General features: G+C 38.6%; 1 protein-coding gene across 6 annotated transcripts in view; it reads left to right on the top strand.

Annotated features, from left to right (window-relative positions):
- LOC116463082 (utrophin) overlaps positions 1 to 25,070 on the top strand; it is a 565,754-nt gene that overhangs the window by 121,377 nt on the left and 419,307 nt on the right. For 4 of the 6 annotated variants that reach the window (XM_032146038.2, XM_058434475.1, XM_032146040.2 and 1 more), the window contains exons 3-11: positions 9,032 to 9,124; positions 10,708 to 10,785; positions 11,138 to 11,230; positions 13,457 to 13,629; positions 16,271 to 16,386; positions 17,074 to 17,240; positions 21,585 to 21,788; positions 23,036 to 23,217; positions 24,211 to 24,361. In XM_032146038.2, the coding sequence (XP_032001929.1) occupies positions 9,032 to 9,124; positions 10,708 to 10,785; positions 11,138 to 11,230; positions 13,457 to 13,629; positions 16,271 to 16,386; positions 17,074 to 17,240; positions 21,585 to 21,788; positions 23,036 to 23,217; positions 24,211 to 24,361 (1,257 nt within the window). The remainder of the gene's footprint in view (positions 1 to 9,031; positions 9,125 to 10,707; positions 10,786 to 11,137; positions 11,231 to 13,456; positions 13,630 to 16,270; positions 16,387 to 17,073; positions 17,241 to 21,584; positions 21,789 to 23,035; positions 23,218 to 24,210; positions 24,362 to 25,070) is intronic. The other 2 variants (XM_032146039.2, XM_032146037.2) reach the window with 1 other exon arrangement.

Raw genomic sequence — 25,070 nt, 5'->3', positions numbered from 1 at the left:
AAAAAAAAAAAAAAAAAAAAAAAAAAGAAATAGGGTGTAAATAAATAATAAATAATCAGTGTCAAAGGGCTCAAATTTGTTATTCGTTTGTAAGATGACACTCAGCAGACATGTTACTTTTGAAAGCATTTAAAATCTGTTATCTTCCAACTGTTTTTATTATATGTAGTTATAACTTGATTGCTTATAATGGGTTTAGGTAAGTCATAGGACGGATTCTGTCTCCCTGCTATATCTGTTTCTTTGTACAATTTTGGCAGCACCAAGCTAGATTTGCAAATTCACCTTAACGTGTTTGCCATATTATGTTAGTACTGTTTTTTGCTTAAATCTACAGTCATGTGTCGCATAAAGATGTTTCAGTCATTGATGGACCACATATATGATGGTGGTCCCAGAAGATGATTATGGAGCTGAAAAATTCCCATAGCTTAGTGATGCTGTAACTGTTATAAGGGCATAGCACAGCGCCATTTACTCAAGTGTATTAGTCTGTTCTTATGCTGCTACTAAAGACATACTCGAGACTGGGTAATTTATAAAGGAAAGAGGTTTAATTGACCCATAGTTCCACATGGCTGGGGAGGCCACAGTGAGAAGCAAAGGAGGAGCAAAGTCACGTCTTGCATGGTGGCAGGCAAGAGAGAGAGCATTGCAGGGAACTAACCATCAGATCTCATGAGACTTGTTTACTATCGTGAGAACAGCACAGGAAAGACCCGCCCCCATGATTCACTTATCTCCCACTGGGTTTCTCCCATGACATGTGGGAATTATAGGAGCTACAATTCGAGATTTGGGTGGGGACACAGCCAAACCGTATCATCAGGTATTTGTGGTGATGCTGTTGTAAAGAAACCTACTGTGCTGCCAGTCGTAGAAATGTCTAGCACGTACAATTATGTACAGTACATAATACTTGGTAGTTATAACCAACAACTATGTTACTGGTTTATGTATTTATTATAATTTTATCATTATTTTATTTATTTATTTATTTTGAGATGGAATCTTGCTCTGTTGGCCAGGCTGAAGTGCAGTAGTACAATTATGGCTCACGGCAACCTCTATCTCCCCTGTTCAAGTGATTCTTCTGCCTCAGCTTCCTGAGTAGCTGGGATTACAGGCATGTGCCACCATGACTGGCTAATTTTTGTATTTTTAGTAGAGACGAGATTTCACCATATTGGCAGGGTGGTCTCGAACTCGTGACCTCATGATCTGCCCACCTTGGCCTCTCAAAGTGCTGGGATTGCAGGTGTGAGCCATTGTGTCTGGTCCATTATTTTAGAGGGTACTCCTTCTACTCATTAAAAAAAGAAAAAAATTAACTATAAAACAGCCTCAGGCAGTTCCTTCAGGAGGTGTCCCAGAAGAAGGCATCAGTATAGGAGATGACAGCTCCAAGTGTGTTATTGCCCCTGAAGACCTTCCAGTAGGACAAGATCTGGAGGTGGAAGACAGTGATATTGTTGATCCTGACCCTGTGTAGGCCTAGGCTAATGTGTATGTTTGTGTCTTAGTTTTTGACAAAAAAGTTTAAAAACTAAAACAATACAGTTTTAAAAATTGAAAAAGGCTTATAGAATAAGGACAAAATGAAACAGAATGTTCTTGCACAGATGTGTGATGTGTTTGTGTTTTAAGCTGTGTTATTATCAAAGAGTCAAAAAGTTAAAGAAATTGAAAAGTTTATAAAGTAAAAATGTTACTGTAATCTAAGGTTTATTATTGAAGAAAGAAAAATATTTTAAAAATAAATTTAGTGTAGCCTAAGTGTACAGTGTTTATAAGGTCAACAGTAGTATACAGTAATGTCCTAGACCTTCACATTCATTTACCACTCACCCAGAGCAATTTCTAGTCCTGTAAGTGCCATTCATGTTAAGTGTCCTATACAGGTGTACTATATCTTTTCTTTTTTTTCTTTTGAGATGGAGTCTCTCTCTGTTGCCCAGGCTGGAGTGCAGTGGCGCAGTCTTGGTTCACTGCAACTTCTGCCTCCCAGGTTCAAGCGATTCTTCTGCCTCAGCCTCCTGCGTAGCTGGGATTACAGATGTGCACCACCACAACCAGCTAATTTTTATGTTTTAGGAGAGACAGGGTTTCACCATGTTGGCCAGGCTGGTCTCCAACTCCCAACCTCAGGTGATCCACCCGCTTCGGCCTCCCAAAGTGCTGGGATTATAGGCATGAGCCACTGTATCCAGCCTAAAATCTTTTGTATCATATTTTGACTGTACCTTTTCTGTGTTTAGATACATAAATACTTACCATGTGTTACAGTTGCCTGCATTATTCAGTACAGTAGCATGCTCCATAGGTTTGTAGCCTAGGAGTGATATGCTATACCATCTAGCCTAGGTATGTTGTAGGCTATTCCATCTCGGTTTGTGTAAATATACTCTATGATGTTTGCACAATGATGAAATCACCTAAGGATGCATTTCTCTGAATGTATCCCTGCCCTTAAGTGACTCATGACTGTATTTGGAGTCTGAGTGCCGTGAAGTCAAGAGCTGCTTTCACCAGCCTTGGTTTTCACATACTGTATGACAGAAAGTAGGCACTGATCTATCTCTCTACTGGAAAATCTAAGGCCCAATTCTGCTTCTGATTTGTTATTGATACAAAGATTTAGAATTTCACTCTTTTAAGAAATCCAAACTGCACTTTCTAAATCTTACTTTCTTATTCAATTTTTTATCGATTTTTTTCTATTACTACCACTGTTGCTGAAAAACATGATCTGTGATAGAAATATTAATAATTGTGCTTTGGGAGTTTTGAAGTAGGGTAAGAATAATACAGTATCAGATCAGAGAGAGGGTGGGACCAGATCTCACAAGATTTTTATTTGGAGTTTGGATTGGATTTGCCTGTAATGGACGCCCATTAGGGTAAATCAGGGAAATGACACAATGTGGTCTGCACATTAAAACTGGAATTATTCTGGCTCTTACGTAGAAGCAAAGAGATCAGTTGGCTGGAGCTGGAGTTCAGGCAGTAGATAATGGCGGTTTGGGCTAGAGTTGACACAATGACCATGGTAAGAAGTGGTCATGTTTGGGATGTGTTTTTGGAAGTGGAAGCACAGGGCTTGTGGGTGGGTTAGAGGTGGAGAAGTGAAAGGAAATGAATCAGGAATGACTCCTTTGTTTTTGGCCTGAGCAAGAGTCATTATTTCTTGACATATGATGTATTTGCAATTAATCATATTCTGTAGTCCGTGGATGTGTGTGTGTGTGTGTGTGTGTGTGTGTATGCGTGCATATTTGTGTGTGGCCTTTCTCCAGAGTTGACCAGTTCCTTAAGGCATTCCTCTTTGATTAATCCTATATTTCACCTATATGTGGTCATGCTCTATGCAGAAATTGCTCATTGGTTACCCTATGACCTGGTGTGCCTGTAGACAAGATCTATTTGTTTAGCACAGTGTTTTAGGAAATTACAGTTATCAGGAGATTATACATATAAATTCAGATTTCCATCTTCTTTTTAAAAATGAGAAGTTCTGCCCACAGTGAACCTGAATTCCCATATGGCCGCCCTTAGCTAGAACTGAGCAGGAGCTGCCACTTGAGCCTGCAGAGCCAGGTGATTCTCCAGATGTGCCTGGGGCCCATCAGGTTTGCTTCCCTCAAATGTGTCATCACTGCAGTTGTTTGCAGCCCCTGCTCCCCTCTAGACCCCCCTGGCTTCTCTCCGTGCATTGTGATGACCGTTTGCCTTTGTGCTCTAACATTTTAAAATCCAGCAGCAGTAGTGTCCCAGCTGCAAGTATGAATGCTGGTCTCACTTGTCAAAATGGTGATGGTAGAGGGAGATGAGACTTGGGGACGGCCAAAGCTGGCCACACCAGGGCTGTAGTATCTGTCATCTAGAGTCGTGTCATGTGGTTGTTTAATTTTTTTAAAGTTAAATGTGACCCAAGGCTTATATACCCTTCAAGTTCAAGACTGCTCATTTATACCATTTTGTATTTATTGAAAAACTATGGAAACTCTCTTGAGAATAAGGAGAATGACCTGAACTTGGCATTTCTGCAGGGCCAAGCACAAAGGAGGTATTCACTAAATATTTGTCCAAATGCATTATTCAACTGTATTCTCTTTGTCAGAGAAGTCTCTGCAAATGAGTCTTTGCAAAGAGTTCAAAATCAAAATAAGAGGTTAACTGTCAGGATGAATCAGTTTTTATTTTTATTCATAGATGACTTCTGACATTTCCAAGCTGTTTCGCAGAGTGGATCCCAAGTTTACAGCTTGTGATACCAAAGCACCAGACACGCTTTAAAGTGGGTACTAGGAAAAAATAGTCTGAATTTTGAATTCATCAAAATATAGTATATATCTTGTTGCTCTCTTTGGGAGGCTACTAAATATATCCCACCCACTCCAGTGATTAAATATTTTTTTCCCTACATATCCCAGTCCAGTGATGAAATATTTTCTTCCCTATCTGTCCTAGTCCTGTGCCTTCATAATTTTAGTAGCAGTATAGCACAGATGTTGAAAGCATAGATTTGGGGCCAGATCCTAAATCTATGTGGTATCAGATCCTGGTTCTGCCTCTCATTTGTTAAGTCACCTCCACATCAGTTTCTTCACCTGTAGAATGAAGAAGATGATGCTGTTTTTCTCGAAATACTATTAAAAGGAAATAAATAATACATCTAAATAATACAACTAAATCTTTATAAGTCTCTTAGAACATATCTGATACATAGTAAATGCTTGCTATCATTATGTCTGAGAACATTTCATATTTCTAATGCCTGTTTCTGTATGGCCTATGAGCTAAGAATGGTTTTTACAGTTTTAGGTGGTTGCAAAAAAATCAAAAGAAGAGTAATATTTTGTGACGTGGGAATTATGTGAAATTCAAATTTTAGTGTCTACAAATAAAGTTTTATTGGAAGGTAGTCATTCCAATTGGTTTATTTGTTTATGTATTGTCTATGGCTGCTTTTACTTTACAACAAAAGGTAGTTAATTGTTTTTGATGAGATATGTTCCTGCAGGTCATCATATGACATATTAATGAAACCTGAGACTTGTGAGATCTTTCTCTGTGAATTGACACTACCATGTTCTCATGTTCAGGGCCTGCTTTTGCCTTCCTGCCCGAGATGAAGAAGTGCTTAGTTGTTGTCTCAGTCCTTTCAGATATTGCTGATATTTTACTACACTTTTCTGCCAATAGAAAACACTAAAGTTATGCTTGTAATATAGTCACATCAACCATTTAATGAACATCTGTCATCTTAGTTTTTAACAGGTAAACAAATAGATGCAGAAAGGCCAAGTAACTTGCCCAAAATTCTATGGCCAATAAGAGGCCTCTTGTTTACAGATGAGGTCATTGATGGTCATCCATAATTATTTATAATATGAATAAATATTTACAGTTCTTTTTTTTTTTTTTTTGAGACGGAGTCTCACTCTGTCACCCAGGCTGGAGTGCAGTGGCGCGATCTTGGCTCACTGCAAACTCCGCCTCCCGGGTTCCCACCATTCTCCTGCCTCAGCCTCCCAAGTAGCTTGGACTACAGGCGCCCGCCACCATGCCCGGCAAATTTTTTTTTTTTTTGTATTTTTGGTAGAGATGGGGTTTCACTGTGTTAGCCAGGGTGGTCTCGATCTCCTGACGTCGTGGTCCACCTGCCTCGGCCTCCCAAAGTGCTGGGATTACAGGCATGAGCCATTGTGCCTGGCCTATATTTCTTTTATATAATGCTGTTTTTTTTTTTTTTTTTTGGTGTTGTTGTTGTTTGTTTTTTTGAGACAGAGTCTTGCTGTGTTGCCTAGGTTGTAGTGCAATTTTCCTGCCTCAGTCTCCCAAGTAGCTGGGATTACAGGTGTGTGCCACCACACCCAGCCAATTTTTGTAGTTTTAGTAGAGATGGGGTTTTGCCATGTTGGCCAGGCTGGTCTTGAATTCCTGCTGAAGTGATCCTCTCGCCTTGGCCTTCCAAAGTGCTGGGATTATAGACATAAGCCACCACGCCCAGCCAGTTGTTTTATATTATATTATTTTTTGGAAAGTGGAGAGTGGATTTGAGAATGGTTACAGGCTGCCCAGGTGTTATATTAGCTGCCCTTGCCATCATCAGTATTTTCTAAGATCCTTTCTATGCCTATATAACCCCATTTGTTTCTCCCATGCGCTTTACCTATATGATATATTTTTGCTATGCCTAAGACCTGAAAGTGAATTTGGTTATTTGTTGGCTATTTTGCAGAACTGTACTTCTGGTTGGGTGGGGGAGGGGGATTAGAGGTAGGCAGGTGACAAAGGCCACTTCTACCCATTGCTTTTAATGACAGTGGGTAGCAAGTCCTCAGGGGACTTTCCCCTCAAGGGGAAATTACCCCTTACCCGGCTTCCTGAAGCTCTGCCTCTGGAAAGTGGCCCCTGCATCTTGCACATCTCTGTATTATTTTGATTGATGGAGAAAATCTCTTTGTCCCTGAATCCATCGCTGCCTGTGAAAAATGCAGCTGGGAACAGAAAAGCAGCTTTGTTTCAGATATGAATAAGTAACAATCTATTCTTTACTGATTCTGTGGTGAAAACTTTACTGCACTTTCCCTCATCTGGAGTATATGAACAATGAAAAAGGCACATCTAAAAATTATGAGTTGGCTATACCGAATACTTATTTAAAAACAGATAGAGGGAAGGGAACAAGAGTTGAAAAACTACCTACTGGGTACTGGGTTCACTACTTGGGCAATGGGATCATTCGAGACCCAAACCTCAGTGTCACACAACGTACCCATGTAACAAACCTGCATATGAACTCCCTGAATCTAAATTTTTAAAAAGATAAGTAAATTATGCCTTGTAAAAAACTAAATAAAGTCTAGTTCAAGGGTCAACTCCTGTCTGAAGCCTTTGCCCACTCCCTGGCTTGCAGTGGTCTTGGGGTCTCTCTCTCCTGTATGCTCCTATAGCACTAGCACACTTTTCTATTCCAGACCTTACACATCGCACTGTAATTATTATTTTCTAAAAAAGAGTATCTCTTCCACTGAATGGTAAGCTGTTGAGTGTGCAGAAATGTGGAATCTTTATTCATCTTTGTAATTCAGGTCTCTTCAGGCACATGCACGTGTGCATACACAGACACACACACACGCACAATAAAAACAGATAAGGAATCACGAGGGAAGGAAGGAAGGAAGGAGTAATGCCAAATTTTAGGAAACTTCAGAATGGCTCCTTCTTCCCTCTCCTCCATTTCAAACTCAGAGTAAAGTTTTGCTTCATATGAATGATATGTATGTATTTTTTAAAGTGAGAAATGAAGAAGGTAAAAGAAGTATTGGTTAAAAAATATCTATTATTGACAGGAAGTGGGACTGTTAATCTTTGTGGAGATTTTATTATACAAGGCAGTAATTTGATACAAGATAATACAACATTTATTAAATATTACATTGTATTCTATAGTTCTCAGGGCATTTTCTTATAATATTCTATTATTTGATCTTTACAGTGACTTTTGATTTAAAAGGTTAGGTAGCTGAGCCAGGTTCACCAGGTAGTTAATGGTCAAACTGGACTTAAAGCCGAGGCTTCCTGATTTTCTATGCGGTGATCACCCCATTGCATAATAATTCATCGTATCACAGACAGGCAAGGATCTACCAAACTTACAGTGAATGGAGTGAGATTTTCTGGCATCAGACACTAGAGCAGGATTATCTGTAGGAGTTGATGCTATTTATCCGGGACAAGAGTTTAGGAATTCTATAAGCTTTATCAGTTAAAATCTTGGACTGGTACTAGTTTTAAGCACAAAAAGTATTAAATTGTTAAGCCCAAAGTGCCTTAAGTGTTAAGAAATTAATAACCAGAAATACAGACTGAACACTTCAGCCCTGAAATTGATGACCAAATCACGTGCTCCCATAATGGAAAGGCTGGAAGACATTGTCATACCGTGATGTGAGATGCAGTGATGAAGTGACAGTCCTCATACTTTTAGTTGGCCTCTGCACCCAGATGTTGTAGGCTCATTTACATTTTAATGCATCTCCTTATCATTGCTTTCTCAGGAACATATACCATACTCAAGGCCTATTATTTTGTCGTTCATTGTTCTTTCTTCCACTTTACTGTATATTTGTGTGAAATTATGTCCAGACTTTGTAGTTTTGTTTTTTTTTTTGAGATGGAGTCTTGCTATGTTGCCCAGGCTGGACTGCAGTGGCACGATCTTGGCTTACTGCAACCTTCACCTCCTGGGTTCAAGCAATTCTCCTGCCTCAGCCTCCCAAGTAGTTGGGATTGCAGGTGCCTACCACCATGCTCAGCTAATTTTTGTATTGTTACTAGAGATGAGGTTTCACCATATTGGCCAGGCTGGTCTCAAACTCCTGAGCTTGCCTCGGCCTCCCAAGTGCTGGAATTACAGGCATGAACCATGATGCCTGAAGGCCTATCAATGTTAATAACAGCTTGATTTGCTTTCTTTGTAAGGAAAAATGCAATTTATTTCAGCTTAAAATATTCTTTATGGGATTTGAAAATTTCTGTATTTGTACTTGTTCTTTCTATAAAAGACAAATTTGGGCCGGGAGCGGTGGCTCACACCTGTAATCCCAGCACTTTGGGAGGCCGAGGTGGGCGGATCATGAGGTCAGGAGATTGAGACCATCCTGGCTAACATGGTAAAACCCCATCTCTACTAAAAATATAAAAAATCCGCTGGGCACGGTGGCGGGTGCCTGTAGTCCCAGCTACTCGGGAGGCTGAGGCAGGAGAATGGCGTGAACCCTGGAGGTGGAGGTTGCAGTGAGCCGAGATCACGCCGCTGCACTCCAGCCTGGGCGACAGAGTGAGACTCTGTCTCAAAAAAAAAAAAAAATTAAAAACCCCAAAAGACAAATTTGGATAGTCTGCAGATCATCCACAACATTTTAATTGAACAAAAAATGAAGCCACTCATTTATTTGCCAGGTATATATGGAGTTTCTGCTGTTGGCATACCCCATATTTTATTTGTGTTTTTCTTTTACAGAGTGGGAAACCACCCATCAATGATATGTTCACAGACCTCAAAGATGGAAGGAAGCTATTGGATCTTCTAGAAGGCCTCACAGGAACATCACTGGTGAGCAAGTCATCTTTGTAAACAATGGAGGCTCCAGTCATTACTGATACTTGATGACCCACTGTGGTACCCATTAAAGTGAAAGTATCCATTTTACTTTACGTTCAAATGTAAAGGCTGAAATTGAGAACATTTTTAACAAAGCATTTTAATGAGTGCTTTGATACAACAACATTTTGGCTCTTATGAGGGCTCTGTTTTTATTGAAGATAAAATTACCTTAAATGTTTATTGCTCTGAGACAGCCCAGGATGAGAGAGTTACAAAAAAGAATGGATTTATAGAGAGGACACAATGTTTGGAACAGTAGAGTCTGGAGACAAACACATTTAAAAGTTAAATATTTTTTAAAATAGTTGTTAAGGCTGGGCGTGGTAGCTCACGCCTGTAATCCTAGCACTTTGGGAAGCCGAGGTGGGCGGATTGCTCGAAGTCAGCAGTTCGAGACCAGCCTGGGCAACATGGTGAAACCCCATCTCTACTAAAATACAAAAAATTAGCTGGGCGTGGCAGCATGTGCCTGTAATCCCAGGTACTCAAGAAGCTGAGGCCAGGAGAATTGCTTGAACCCAGGAGGTGGAGGTTGCAGTGAGCCGAGATTGCGCCACTGCACTCCAGCCTGGGCAACAGAGCGAGACTCCGTCTCAAAAAAAAAAAAAAAAAAAGTTGTTAAAAACTGTGACATCTATTTTTTATTCAGATTTTCAGGATTATATTTTGTTGATTTATTTTTTAAATACAACTCTATTATTTTATGTGTAGGGTACTCCAAACTCATGCAGAAAAAACTGCCAATGACGAGGATGCATTTATGGGAACAAATGTTAAGTCTAGAGGTAGAATTACTATCATAGTACAGACAGATGTACTCCTGAAGATGAATTTCTTTCTTGCAGAAGTGTGGGATGTCATTCTCTCCCTCTGCCCTCCAGGTGGTGGGTAGACAACTGTTAGACAGGCTGATCCCTGTCTCAGATAAGGTTCCCTGGCCAGTGAAGTAGAAAGAAGCTGCATAGGTTATCTTTCCCCAGATGGGAATTCCCTGCCTTCCGAGGGCTCTTGCAATGCTACCTGGAGCCTGGGATGGTGCCTCTGAATCCTCCTTGCTCTGTTCACATCTGTGCAGAATAAAGAGGACACAATTTCTCTAAAATCCTTCTGCAGCCAGACCAGTTGAGAGAAAGGAAGCTTTGTTCATAGAGCACTGGTTTCCAAACTTGTCTGCACATTAGAACTACAGGCAATCTTTTAAAAATCCCAAGTCCAGACCACACTCTAGACCCATTAAGCCACACTCTTTGGAGGTGGGGTTGGACAGAGGGATTGGTGTTTTTATGAAGCTACCTACGAGATTTCAATGTGCATGCAAGTTAGGGAACTGGTATCTTAAGATGTTGTTAGTGGAGGATTTTCATACTGTAAACACCAGCTTCCAGGGTGGTAACCTGAGACCTCAGCCAGAGCTCCTGCCTCTGAGGGGCCCTGCACGCTGAGCTGCACTTCTATGTATATCTCAATGTTAGTGTTAGTCAGGCATATGAAGGGACAATCAGTTTTACTTGCTTTTGTATTTTATTTTCCAGCCAAAGGAACGTGGTTCCACAAGGGTACATGCCTTAAATAACGTCAACAGAGTGCTGCAGGTTTTACATCAGAACAATGTAAGCGTGTAATGTGAGTTTTGGGGGTCTGTGCTGCCATCTGCATTATTTATTGTGAAACTCACCAACTGCTTGATGCATTGGCATCCACCGATTCTGGCAAACATTTTTTCTTATGCGAAATGTTGAACTTTTTCTGTGAGTGAAGAAACGGTCATGTGCTTTTTCTGAGGGCTATATTGATCTGTGGTATAAATAATACATTTTTGAGATTTAAGCTTACCTCAATGAAATTTCTCTTATCTCTCACTTATACTGCTGTCCAAATGTGCTAAAATAAAAACCTGTGGAGTTCTGTGAAGAAATTGTCTTAAAAGTGTTTTTGTTTTTGTTTTTTGTTTTGTCTTAATAGGTGGAATTAGTGAATATAGGGGGAACTGACATTGTGGATGGAAATCATAAACTGACTTTGGGGTTACTTTGGAGCATCATTTTGCACTGGCAGGTGGGGAAATTTCCAGTCACTTTTTAATAGAGATGGAAAATGTATTGTTTGTCTTTTAGTTTCTTAAGGCTGCCGTAACCAAGTACCACAAGCTGTTTGGCTTGAACAACAGAAATTTGTTGTCTCCCAGTTCTGGAGGGTGGAAGTCCAAGATCAAGGCATCAGCAGGGTTGGTTTTTCCTGAGGGCTCTGAGGGAGACTCTGATCTAGGCCTTGCTCCCAAATTCTGGTGGTTTGTCTGCAATCTTTGCAGTTCCTTGGCCTGTGATAACATAGCTCCAGTGTTGACGTGGTGTTCTCCCTGTGTGCATATCTGTTAAATTTCCTCTTCTTGTAAGGACATCAGCCATATTGGATTTAGGGCCCACCTTACTCCTGTATGACCTCATTCTAACTAGTGACATCTGCAAGACCTTATTTCCAAATAGAGCCCCTCTCTGAAGTACTGAGGGTTAGGACTTCAGCATATTAATTTTAGAGAACATAATTCAACTCATAACAATTTTCAGTGGAAGAGGCTGACAAAATGCCCTATTTTCCTGGCACAGGAAAAAAAGTACCTACCTTTCTTATGTTAAGTTTTAAAAATTGACATAATTTCATATCTAGAAAAGTTGCAGGAATAGTTCAAAGAATTCCCAAGTACCTTTCACTCACATTTCCTAAATGTTACCAGTTGTCTATATTTCATTTGTACTCTCTCCCAATCTGCCTAAAATATTTAGTGTGTATTTTCTAAAACCATGGCACTCTCCTAAAAACAAGGACTCTCTTATGTAAACACAGTAGCATATTGGTATAATAATATGAATTGTAAAATATTGATATTTAAAATGCCATTTATTGATTATTAAATATGAAAACTTAATATATAATTATTAAAATCAAGAAAATAACATTGAAATAATACAATTATGTAATCCACAGATCTTAAGATTTTGTCAGTTGTCCCAATAATATCCTTAGTAGCAAAAGAAAATCCGAGATCATGCACTACATTTATTTTTCATGTCTCTTTAGTCCTCTTTAATCTGTAAGTTTTTGAGTCTTTGTATTTCATGATATTGATATTTTTGAAGAGTGCTGGCCAGTTATTTTGTAGAATGTCTCTCTCAGTGGGCTTGGGCTTGGCTGAGCTTTCCTTATGATTAAGTTCAGGTTGTTCACTTTTGTCAGGGACGTCACAAAAGTGACGTGAGTTCTTCTTAGTGCATCATATCGGGGACAGGTGATGTCTATTAGTTCTTTTTCTGGCAGTGTTAACTTTGATTGTTTGGCTAAGGTGGTATTTACCAAGTTTCTTCCCTGTAAATTGACTACCCTTTGTTATTAAAAGTATCAGGTGGGGATATACTTTGAGACTGTATAAATATTTAGTTTTTATCAAACTTTTATTCATTAGTTTTAGCACCGATTCATAATTTTTGCCTGGACCAGCTATTATTATGATGCTTGATAGACAATTATTTTCTAATTTCATTAATCTTTCTACATTAGTTGGCTTTCTACTTGTAAGGAAGAGCTTCCCCTTGTTTCTTGTTTCTCTATCTTATCTCTCTCTTCATTCATTTATTCATTTGTCTATCAGTATAGATTCATCGACATTTGCATAGGTTTATAATCTTTTACTAGTACTAATTTCAGTGTTCAAGTCATCCTGGATTTGGCCAGTGTGAGCCCCTTAAATTGGCTCCTGTGTCCCTTAGATAGATCTATGTCATTCTTTGAGCACTTTCATAAAACATATTTAGTAATTTAGAATAATAATATAAAATGTTAGTTCTAGAGTATAATTGTGATTGCAATCAGGAAAGATACTTTATTTTGTAGTCACTCAAAAGTTTTTCCTTTCTCATTTTTGTAGAAAATAAAATTTTTTTAATTGAAAAGGTCTTTGTAAACATAGTTAAAATGTGACTTTCTATGACTATGAAAGTTATGTTCATTGTAACCAAACATAGTACAAGTGTTGCTTAAGATACAGAAAATACAGTAATGTATAAAAGTGAGGTTAAAAATCACCTGAAATTCTAGTCCCCCAAAATAATCACTGTTAAAATGTATTGCTCCAGTGTCTACAGAAAAATCTGAAGTAAAATGAATGCCAGTTACCTGATCCATAATGGTTAATTAGTGCAATATTGCTTTTTCAAGGACTTCAATGAAGTAAATTGAAGTAAATTATTGAAGTATTAGTTATAAACAGGCCTGGTTTCCCTTACATAGGTGAAAGATGTCATGAAGGATGTCATGTCGGACCTGCAGCAGACGAACAGTGAGAAGATCCTGCTCAGCTGGGTGCGTCAGACCACCAGGCCCTACAGCCAAGTCAATGTCCTCAACTTCACCACCAGCTGGACAGATGGACTCGCCTTTAATGCTGTCCTCCACCGACATAAGTGAGACATTACTCTGTCTAGAAGTGGGCTTTACAAATTCGTGTCTCCTCTCTGTCCCTTTGCTGCCACCACTACTCCCTGAAGCCCCTTCTCCAGTCCCACTGCTCTCCTTTCTGCACATGTTCTACCAAAAGTTTAAGAAAAGAAATACCAGCTGGGCGCGGTGGCTCACGCCTGTAATCCCAGCACTTTAGGAGGCCGAGGGGGGCGGATCACGAGGTCAGGAGATGGAGACCATCGTGGCTAACACGGTGAAACCCCATCTCTACTAAAAATACAAAAATTAGCCGGGCGTTGTGGCGCTTGCGTGTAGTCCCAGCTACTCGGGAGGCTGAGGCAGGAGAATGACGTGAGCCCAGGGGGCGGAGCTTGCAGGGAGCGGAGATTGCGCCACTGCACTCCAGCCTGGGCGACAGAGCGAGACTACGTCTCAAAAAAAAAAAAAAAAAATCACGGAAGAAAACTACCCATCAAGTTTTTATTTCCTTAGGACTTAAATGCCACAATACAAGGTCCATCGTTTCTCCTGCATATTTATGAATTTAAAAAATATGAAATAATTCACATAGTTCAACCCCACTCATTCAGCACTGAGAATGTATACAAAAACATTGTGTTAGCTTTTCTTCTCATACCGAAAGTAAAACTGTAAATTCAATGCATTCCCAATTAAAAATAGCCAAATTGTCTTTAATGAAACTTGTGAACAGATTCTAATTATATAAAAGACGAGGCCCAAGAATAGCCAGTAGACTTCTGAAGAACCGGGCTGAAATACTTTCCAAAAAGAAACCAAAACTATGAAGCTATATTAATTAAGACTATGCAGTACTATCAATATACACACCCATATAAGCTGAACCATATGAAATTGCCAATACGTGAGTGTTTTTGCTATATAAGAATGGTGTTTTCATATGGTTCAACCTAATAAAATTAAGAACTCAGAAATTGCTCCATTACACAGGAAAATCTGATATATGCTTGAGCTGACATTGCAGATTAATAGATGGTTTGGACAATTGATTACCCATATATAAATACATGCATTGGATCTTTACTTCACCACACTAAAAAAAAAAAATAATTTCTACATGGATCAGGGATTTAAATGCCAAAGGCAAAATTTGTTATGTTTTATTGTTGTTGTAAGTGATTACTTTTCTCAAGTTTCATTTCCTCTATGTTTTTTTGCTGGTATGTAAAAGTGCAATAGACTTTTCTGCATCTTATATCTGGAAACGTAATCAGTTCTTACAAATTTTAGTGAGTTTGTCCCTGCAGATTGTAGGTTTTTTGGGGGAGGAGGGATTAGAATGTCCTAGAATTATGATCCTTTTATTTCTTCTGTTTTCTTTTTTGTTCTCTGTTGTGCCTTGTCCTTCAATGCAATGTTGATTTGAATTGGTGATAGTGGGTAGAATTTTTGTTGTTGATAACAAAAGGAGTGCTTTTAGTGTTTTACCATAAGAATGATATTTTTTGTAGCTTTTTTGGTACACTTTTTATGAGGTTAAAGAATCCCTCCCTGCCAGTATTCACCCACTCCTCCTTTGTTAGTTTAAGGAGATTGCCCTAGGTTTCTGGTTGGTTAAGGGATTTTTATCAAGAAACTGTAGAATTTTAGCCAATATGCCTTTCCATTTATTAATTAATTGATTCAACAAATATGTGTGGGGTGTTATGTGCTAGACACAGGGTATACAGCAGAGAACAAAACAGGCAAAAAATCTTAGTTCTCCTGGAGCTTATGTTCCAACAGAGGGAGACAGACAATAATAAAGTTGTGTAGTATATAGAAATAGTACACACACTGAAGGCAAATACATCAGACAAGCGCAGAGGAGGCACCTGGCATAGGAGAGGCCAGTGGCTGCAGTGACCTGAGTTGGGGGAGTAGTGGGAGATGAATTCAGGGAGGGAAGTGGGGGAAGTGCATCTCAGAAGGTGGATGGGTCTAACATGCAAGAACAGACACAGAATAAAGAAAAGGATTAACTTTTGGATAAGTCAAAGCAACAATAATGTCCAATTTGTGAGATTAAGAGAAAATCAAGATAGAAATGAAATACAGTGCTAGACAATATAGTAGCATAGAAGCGGGGGATTGGAGGGAAACTCTTCCAAGGCTTTTGTTTTAGGAATATCCTGAGAACAGATGAGAGCTGGATTTTGTGTTCTGCTAATCTTGATCTTTTAATTGAAGAATTTAGTCCATTAACATTGATTGTGATGATTTATATATTTAGATTCATTTTTACCACATAGTGTGAGCTGCTTATTTCTCTTTTCTGTTTTTTTACTATCTTATCTCTTTTTGTATCGATAGGTTTCCCCTTACCCCCTTTTCTTCTTCTACTCCTTGGGAAATATTATATACTACTTATAGTCTTAATGGTTACCACAGAAAATAGCAGTCCTATTTAGCTAATACAAGATCCTTGGAAAGTATTATCTGTTATTTTCATATTTGTGAATTAATTTCAAGTATATATTTGACAAGCCTTTGGGATATAAAAATAAACTCAAAAAAACCTCACAAATAAAAATAATCTAAAACTAAAATGTATTCGATTATAACGATGCCTACTTTGTTTCCACATATTTTCTCTTCACTGCATTTTATTTGCATGGTTTTCAGACCTGATCTCTTCAGCTGGGATAAAGTTGTCAAAATGTCACCCATTGAGAGACTTGAACATGCCTTCAGCAAGGCTCAGACTTATTTGGGAATTGAAAAGCTGTTAGATCCTGAAGGTATTGTTCAGTGTTTAATTTCAACCTTGATATTGCTTTACAATTTTGCATTCTTGAAAAGCAGTATTTCTTTGTCCTTTTTAAAATGAATTATGAGACTTGAAGAACCTTTTCCTTTTTGGAGTATAGGTGCAAGTCATTTTATTACTGACAGTTATTAATACTTTCGTACTTAGCAATTTGTAGGATCTTTTTGGTAGAAATTTAACTACAGCACTGGACAATAGTTAATCTAAATTAAGTAAGAGTTAAAGTTTTAAGAAAATGTAATTATTAGATAAATTCAGTATCTGGTTAGTCCATTAAAATGCATTTTTATGTAAGCTTCTTGCATATGATGTAAAGACTTTAGTTATAAATGTTGCAGGATTGAATTCTAGACTTATTTTCATAGTATGAATAAAGTCTGTATCTTTATCTTAAATGGTAACATATGGTAGCTTATCTTTGGCCATTTTGGGGAGGCTTTTAGGGAAAACTTGAAAAAATGAGATACTGAACAAAAATAAGTAATCCCTTTTGCCTTTGTCTCATATATTATGAAGTGGCAATTTACTGGTATTGCAAAGATTATATATTAGGTATTGTTTATGGGTACTAAGGAGAGTTATTTTATATCTAATATTGAGCAATTCACATATTTTGGACACCTAATTTAAGCTGGTTCTTATATTCTTCCACTTTTAGATGTTGCCGTTCAGCTTCCTGACAAGAAATCCATAATTATGTATTTAACATCTTTGTTTGAGGTGCTACCTCAGCAAGTCACTATAGATGCCATCCGTGAGGTAGAGACACTCCCAAGGAAATACAAGAAAGAATGTGAAGAAGAAGCAATTAATATACCGGTACAGGTAACATTTTATTAAGGTGTTTGGCTTGCCATATTTGGTTTCTCCTAGGTACTAGATAAAAACACTTTCAGAGGGTTTTTTTCTTGACTGAGAACATCTTGGTTTCTCAGCTTACATTTGCATAAGAAGTTCAGCTTAGCAGTTAGCATTCTGTCACATACGTGTAATAGAAAAACATAACTCAATGGACTTTATTAAGAAGGAAAATACCTTATTTCACCCAGCAAAACTGGGCTGTTGATCATGCTGCTGCATGACATGTGAGAATCTATGTTTTCACATCATCTGGTTGCCAGCTTTTATTTCTGTCATGTGCTAAAGATGGTTTTTCTCATATCAGCCTAGTTTTTTTCTATGTACTAATTGTCTTTCTTTTTTTGCCATTGAAAAAAGATTTTTTTTCCATCATATATCTCACAAGGGCTATCAAAATGTAAGCCTTATTTTCCCTTTCTTTAGGTGGAGTAATGTGTGGTAAACTACTTGGTGAGCTTTTCATGAAGGGATTACGATGATTTCATTCATCAGGATATAAATGAATTTTTAAAGAGAGAAATAAAATCATAATTTATTTTCTTCCTTAGTTATACTGTTTGAACCAAACCATATTTAATCTCATTCTGTTTTAGTCTAGCCAGTCCTTATAATTCATAAGATGAGAGAATCTTAAGAATTGGACCTTAGAAGTCACTTGATTCAACATTCTAGTGACCAAGCAACCAAGACATACATGTAGATTTCAAAATTATAAGAACTACATTTCAGAGAGAAAGAAAGCGTGGCTCTGGACCTTAAATTCATCCTGTTGCTACTTGTTTTGGGTTGTTACTTAAACTCTCAATCACAGTTTTGTCTGCAAAATGTGGTTAAAATCACCAACTTCATAAAGATAATGAATTCAAAGTGTCTAAAATGACATTAATAAATACTCAACAAGCAACAGCTATCATTATTATCATTTTTCTTCTTGATTTGTTTTGGCATTCTCATTTAACAGATTTCTTCAAAAAATATTATTTAATTCCCATATTATGATACTAGTCTTGAATTGACATAGCATCTTTGTTTTCCTTCCTCTGAGATTCAGAGAATTTACTTATTATTTTAAATTTTCTTTGGGTAATATGTACCAATCCTTTTATTTCCTCCATTTCAAAAATAGCATGATTTATAGAAAAAGAAAAAAATTTATTGAAAAGAAAGGATTGAGAAACGAGGCCTGATTGTGAACCCAGGGCTCTCTTTTGTAGTGAATATCCAATGATGCTGAGGAAAATTCCTAATTTACTATAACTGAAAAAAATGCTAGGAAGCATTTGTCTCTAAAAGTGTAGTTATTATTCTACATTAATAATGCACCTTTTTAGTTGGCTCAGATGATCTTCTGAGTTTGTTACAGGGTTTTAGATTCATTTCCTTATTGCATTTTGTTAGAAGGGGGAGATATTTTATTTAGTTATTATAGTTAAGGACCTTCTCTCTTAAAAAGGAAGGAGACTTCATTTACTTTTCATGATGTGTTCATAAAATAATCACTTCTGTTTAGGGCTCAGGGTGTCATGATAAGAACTTCAGAAAGCATTTGCTATTTGATTAAGTGCAAGTGTATTAACACTAACCTCTTCATTTGCAAGCTTTCATTAGTGTCTTAGAGACTGAATTACGTTAATTGAAAACTAAAATGTGATCAAATTTTAATCATCTCTCTGACATAGCTTGCCATCCGCTACTCTCCTAATAGCCAGACTTCTTCTGCCCTGTTCTTTCTACAAACATACGCTGGTGGTCAGTGAATAATTCCTGCGTTTCTCTTTAAATATCCATGAGTTGAAAGTTTCCTTATGTGTTTGAATTAATACCGTCTGAACATTTGTGTTTAGATAGTGCCTTCCTTCTCAACCTCATGGATGCTGGTGCCTATCTCAATGACCTTTGGCTGGTCACTAACTTTGCTTGTTCTTAGATATTCTCATTATAGTATAGAGGTTTGGAGCTAAATGATCTCCAGGGGTTATTTTAGCTCTACAGTTTTAGGATTTTTGGTCCATAACTTAACTCATTTCTCTTTCTCTGTCTTTGGCACCATCTGTCTTTTAATTATCCACTGTTTCCACTCTGTGCTGATTGGTTCATTTCTTAACTCACATATTCAGTTTCTTGGATTCTTCAAGCCTTCCTCCAAAATGTCTTTTGTGTGTGTTTTCATTTTATTCCAGCCTTCATACTCATTAAAGACTTCATTTTCTCCTATGGTTTACAAGATGTGGCCTACCTCTGCTACTCTGCTCTGCAGTTAGAGTGGACTTTTTCCACTTGTCCCCCAAGATTCTTGTTCATGCAGGTTCTCCTCTGTTAAATGCTTCTCCACCCACCATTGTATGGCGGGCTGCACATTTTTCCTCAGTTTAAATGGAGCCTTTTCAGAGAAGTCTTTTCTGATTAATCTATCAAAATACAACTCTCTGTCTCTCTCTCTCTGTCACTCTGTCGCTCTGTCTTGGTTTCTTACTATCACAGTATTTTTGTAAGCTGTGTTAAGAATTTTAAATTGTATCTTAAGAGCACTGGGAAAGCCAGTGGAAGGTTTTCAGCAGGTACTACATCTTATGATGGGATTACATTTTTGAAAGATCATTCTGGCTGCTGTGTGAGAAATGGACTGTGGATTGTGAAGGCGAGAGTGTTTGGTGGGGGAAAACAGGAAAGTAAAGACACTTGTTAGCAGGTATTCCAGTTCAGAAGATGGATGTAGGTGGTCGTGGAAATGGAAAGATCTGGATGGATTTGAGATAAGTTTTGAAGGAAGGTCAAAATTACTTACGTATTAAATGTGGAAGATGAAGGAGAGAGAAGCCGGGGCTGGCTCCCAGGTTGGTAGCTGGAGTACCTAGTTGCAGGGAGGAGCCATCTACTGAGATGGAGAAGCCTGAGGAGGAACAAGCTTTGGAAGAAAGTGAAGGGTTTGAATATGGACATGGTTTAATATGCCTAGGAGGCGCTGAAGTGGAGATGTGAAAATAGTGGGGATATGAGAGTTTGGAATCCAGACTCCTAGGTGGTTCTTTAAATCCAATAGGAGTAGATCAGATTACTCAGACAGAGTATATAGAGGGGAGAAAAAAGAGCCTAGAACTTAATTTTGAGGAGATTCATTACTTATGAGTCAGCAGCTGCTGTTGAACCAGGAGGAAACCAGGGCAGTGTCACAGAAGCAGGGAAAGAAGCTTCTGAAAGCTGAAGTTGCTCAGCCTTGAGGAGTGCTACTGAGGGCTGAAGCAAGGAACATGGGTGGCCAGCTCTTTGGGCTTACAAATCTGGTTTAGATTTGTTGTTCGAGCAGTTATCATCAAAAATACTCTAGTTTGTTGGTTAATTATATGGTCACCCTGAAGATGATGCTAGAAAGGTCCGTTTGGCAATGGGAAGGTTATTGATGACATTGGTAAAAGCCTTTTCAGTTGAGTCATGGGGCAAATAGCAAGTTGAAGTTAAAGAGAATGTTACCAAACCGTAGCTGTTAAATACCTGAGCATTTTTTGTATTGTTCTCTATACATTTCTGTACGTTTGAAATATTCTACTTAAAAATTATGCATGAGAGTTGATAAAGTAGAGACAGAATGTAGGCAAGTCTTAAAGAAGCCTTGCTCTGAAAGGGAACAAAAGAACTAGAGAGAGTCAATTTGGTTATAAGCTCTTAAAGTATGTATGGAAATACTCAGTTATTTAGAAAGAGGTTGAAAGAAATTTATTCCATGAGCCCTAAAAGGCCATCAGATAAACCAGAGGGCAACTGCCTAAGAAAAATACAATCAGTACAACAGCCTGTGTGGCTGTCTTTTAGTGTCTAAAATGCAATGCTAAAATGCAGTTCAGCAAAAGCAATTTACCTAAGGGTCAAAGCAGAATTCTCACCTTTCTTTTTCTTTAAATTACAGGAAAGTCTTAACACATTCCAATTCCTCTACGAAACTTTCTTGACTGTTTTAGCCTTTGTTGAACTCAAATATCATGCCTTGTTGGGACCATGGCATTTACTTTTCTAATAGCTGTTTTTCAATTTCTGTTCAGAAGTGATTCATGTGGGTTCTCTGTCCCTAACTATATTAGAATCTCCTTGAGTACAGAATTCATGAGTGCATGCTGCTTTTATACTCTTTGCTACCCTAGCGCACTTACTGCATGCTTCTGACTCATTCATGGCAGTGCCCATTTGGCTCCTGAGAATTGGATTAGTGCCTAAGACAGAGTGGTGTCTACTTTGGGTTCGCCATACACTGTGAGTTTGCTGAACACCTCTTGATTTCATGATAAGTGTGGGTTTTTCTTGGCATCGTTTTTACAGAGTACAGCACCCGAGGAGGAGCATGAGAGTCCCCGAGCTGAAACCCCCAGCACTGTCACTGAGGTTGACATGGATCTGGACAGCTATCAGATAGCACTGGAGGAAGTGCTGACCTGGTTGCTTTCTGCCGAGGACACTTTCCAGGAGCAGGATGATATTTCTGATGATGTTGAAGAAGTCAAAGACCAGTTTGCAACCCATGAAGTAAATATCTGTAGTTTCTTAGCAGGGTGTGTCCCCCATGGGACCTGAGCCTTAATCAGGGACTCTACTCTCCTATTTGTTATCTGCCGAATTCTGTTCTTTGGAAAGGTCAATGGTTTATTTCAGGAACAGTGATATTTAAATAGTGCTTTGTTACAAAATTGGTATGGGTGATTAAACTGTGCTTCAGAATTAGATTTTAGATTTTAGTCTCCTTGTGTGTTTTGGAGAGCCACTGATGAAAATCATTGCATAGTACTGCTCAGTTCTGAAGTGCATTGTTATATTTCAAAGGCAAAGGAGTGAACCAATACACCAAATCTTTAAGATTTGAGTGTTCCCTAGGAAATGATTATTCTTTTTAATTGCATGATTAAACAAATGTCATACCCAGGGTTCCTGTATTTTTTTATATCATAAAAGTTTCCTGCCCCTTTGAGGACATACTATATTGCAGCATAGTGAATTTCACTATATGGAGATTTCTTTTGGTTAAATTTTTCTTTTGTATCGGTATGTTAATTGACAGATCTTATTTATTGTTTTGGATAGAAAATAATATAAGTGGTAATATCTTTTAAACAGTTCCTCTTGGGTGAGTATGATATTTTATTTTATATATATATATATAATTTTTTTTTTAACAGAGTCTTACTCTGTCACCCAGGCTGGAGTGCAGTGGCGCGATCTTGGCTCACTGCAACTTCTACCTCCTGGCTTCAAGCGATTCTCGTGCCTCAGCCTTCCAAGTAACTGAGACCACAAACATGTGCCACCACACCTGGCTAATTTTTTGTATTTTTGGTTAGAGACGGGGTTTCACCATGTTGTCCAGGCTGGTCTTGAACTCCTGGCCTAGGTGATCCACCTGCCTCAGCCTCCCAAAGTGCTGGGATTATAGGTGTGAGCCACCACACTCGGCCTTTTATTTATTATATTTATTTAGAATTCCATGTTCATGATCAATGAGTAGCATAGTCAGCATTTACTTTAAAATAGCTGGTATTATCAGATGCAACATTCCTTGCTTCGAGCTATTTCTCTTTTAACTTATGGCAGGTGTTTATTCCTATTTTCAGAGCTTAAAAAATGGGGTCAATGTCTATTTTATTTGTGCTCTACTAGGCTACCTTTTTCTGCATCACTGACATTTAGGTTAGGCATTAGCAATTTGTTCAGTTTTCTTTCTTTCTTTCTTTTTTTTTTGCACTGAGTAGCTCACAAATTATAACAATGTCCCTTTCTAGGCTTTTATGATGGAACTGACTGCACACCAGAGCAGTGTGGGCAGCGTCCTGCAGGCAGGCAACCAACTGATAACACAAGGAGCTCTGTCAGACGAAGAGGAATTTGAGATTCAGGAACAGATGACCCTGCTGAATGCTAGATGGGAGGCTCTTAGGGTGGAGAGTATGGACAGACAGTCCCGGTGAGTGGAAAGCCAAGAAATGCACTTAATTCCACAGGCTGCTTTGCACAGTTGAGCTCTAGTAGATGTCTGCATGTCTGTGAAAGCAAGATGATTACAGAACTTGCCTTGGAAAAGTAAGACTCTATGGGAAATATTGCTGGAATTCTGCATGATCTTTGTTTCCCCTTTGATATGTTAGCCATACCAAAAGGTAAAAGTTGGAATACAGAACTTAACAAAAAGGGAAAAGAGGACAGGCGTGGTGGCTCGTGCCTGTAATCCCAGCACTTGGGAGGCTGACGCGGGTGGATCACTTGAGGCCAGGAGTTTGAGACCAGCCTGGGCCACATGGCGAAACTCCGTCTCTACTAAAAATACAAAAATTAGCTGGGCATGGTGGGCCACGCCTGTAATCCTAGCTATTTGGGAGGCTGAGGTGTGAGGATCGCTTGAACTCAGGAGATGGAGATTGCAGTGAGCTGAGATTTCAGCCACTGCACTCCAGCCTGGGTAACAAAGTGAGACTGTTTCCAAAAAAAGGAAAAGACATTTCATATGGGCAGTTACTTATTTGCAATATTAAAATCAGCTAAACATTAACTTGGTGTGAAGACAGGACTATGTAGCATTGATCTATTTTTCCGTTTTGTGACTTTTATTTTAAAGCTTTCTCATGGTTTATTTTATTTCATGTATTGTGTCTTAAGGAGCAAACTGCATTCATTGCCACTTCCGCCTATTTAATAAGCAGGAATTCCTGATTGAAGAAACAATGATTCTGATATGAATACAGGGTGCTGCTATTTGCATTCTTTGTCTGCATTTAAGGAACTCCATTTAGGAAAAAATAAAAGTTTACTTTCCTGGCTTCTATATTTAAAGACTAAATGCTACCTTGAATGTTTAGACAAGGTGTCTTCCCTTGCCCTGTATCTCCGGTGCCCAGAATGTATATTTGACTTTGCAAAGGGAAAAGGCTTGTAGGAATAATGTTGTGCTCCCCACGGACAGGCTGCACGACGTGCTGATGGAACTGCAGAAGAAGCAACTGCAGCAGCTCTCCGCCTGGTTAACACTCACAGAGGAGCGCATTCAGAAGATGGAAACTTGCCCCCTGGACGATGATGTAAAATCTCTACAAAAGCTGCTAGAAGAACATAAAGTAAATCTGTCTCATATTTCTTTTATACCTTATCAAATAGGAAAGAGCAGCACTTAGCATCTCAGAGGCTGATGACGTCTATCATTAACATGAAGTTGGGACACTTCTTCAGGGTTCTCTTCATTTAGCAGCTCACAGGGTGGAATTGATGGGGATGAGACATTTCTGAGCCAGGGATAAAAGGGCAGGGTAAAACTTTATATGTGATGTGCAGTTTTCTTATGAAAGTACGTAGCTTTCATACAATTGGAGAAGGGTTCTTTTGACCCTGTAAGTGGCTAAGAACCCAAGCATGTTGTCGTTCACGTGGTGTGTGGGTGAAGAGCAAATTCTTCGTCTCTGATCCAGGAAAGCGTCAGGGCCTTTAAGTTAGGAACCAAAATTGCGTGGGCAATTTAATTTGGTCACAAGTTTAGGAGATAAACTTTTCATAGTCAAGAAAAGGAAAGATAGAATAAAATTTGCTCTCTGTAAATTGAAGACTTTTATTGATCAGTGAAACATTGAGGTAACTGATATGTAAAACTTTAGGGATACATTAAACACAACTCTGAGAAGCATTTGAGAACATTATTGAGAGTGTTTAAATAAATTTTCTTTCTTTTCTTTTTTTTTGAGATGGAGTCTCGCTCTGTCACCCAGGCTGGAGTGCAATGGGAAAATCTCAGCTCACTGCAACCTCTGCCTCCTGGGTTCAAGCAATTCTCCC

This window comes from Hylobates moloch, unplaced genomic scaffold (genome assembly GCF_009828535.3).
Source record: "Hylobates moloch isolate HMO894 unplaced genomic scaffold, HMol_V3 SCAFFOLD_27, whole genome shotgun sequence".
NCBI classification, from domain to species: domain Eukaryota; kingdom Metazoa; phylum Chordata; class Mammalia; order Primates; family Hylobatidae; genus Hylobates; species Hylobates moloch.
Note: the sequence above shows the minus strand (reverse complement) of the source record. Positions and strands in the feature narration are given on the sequence as shown.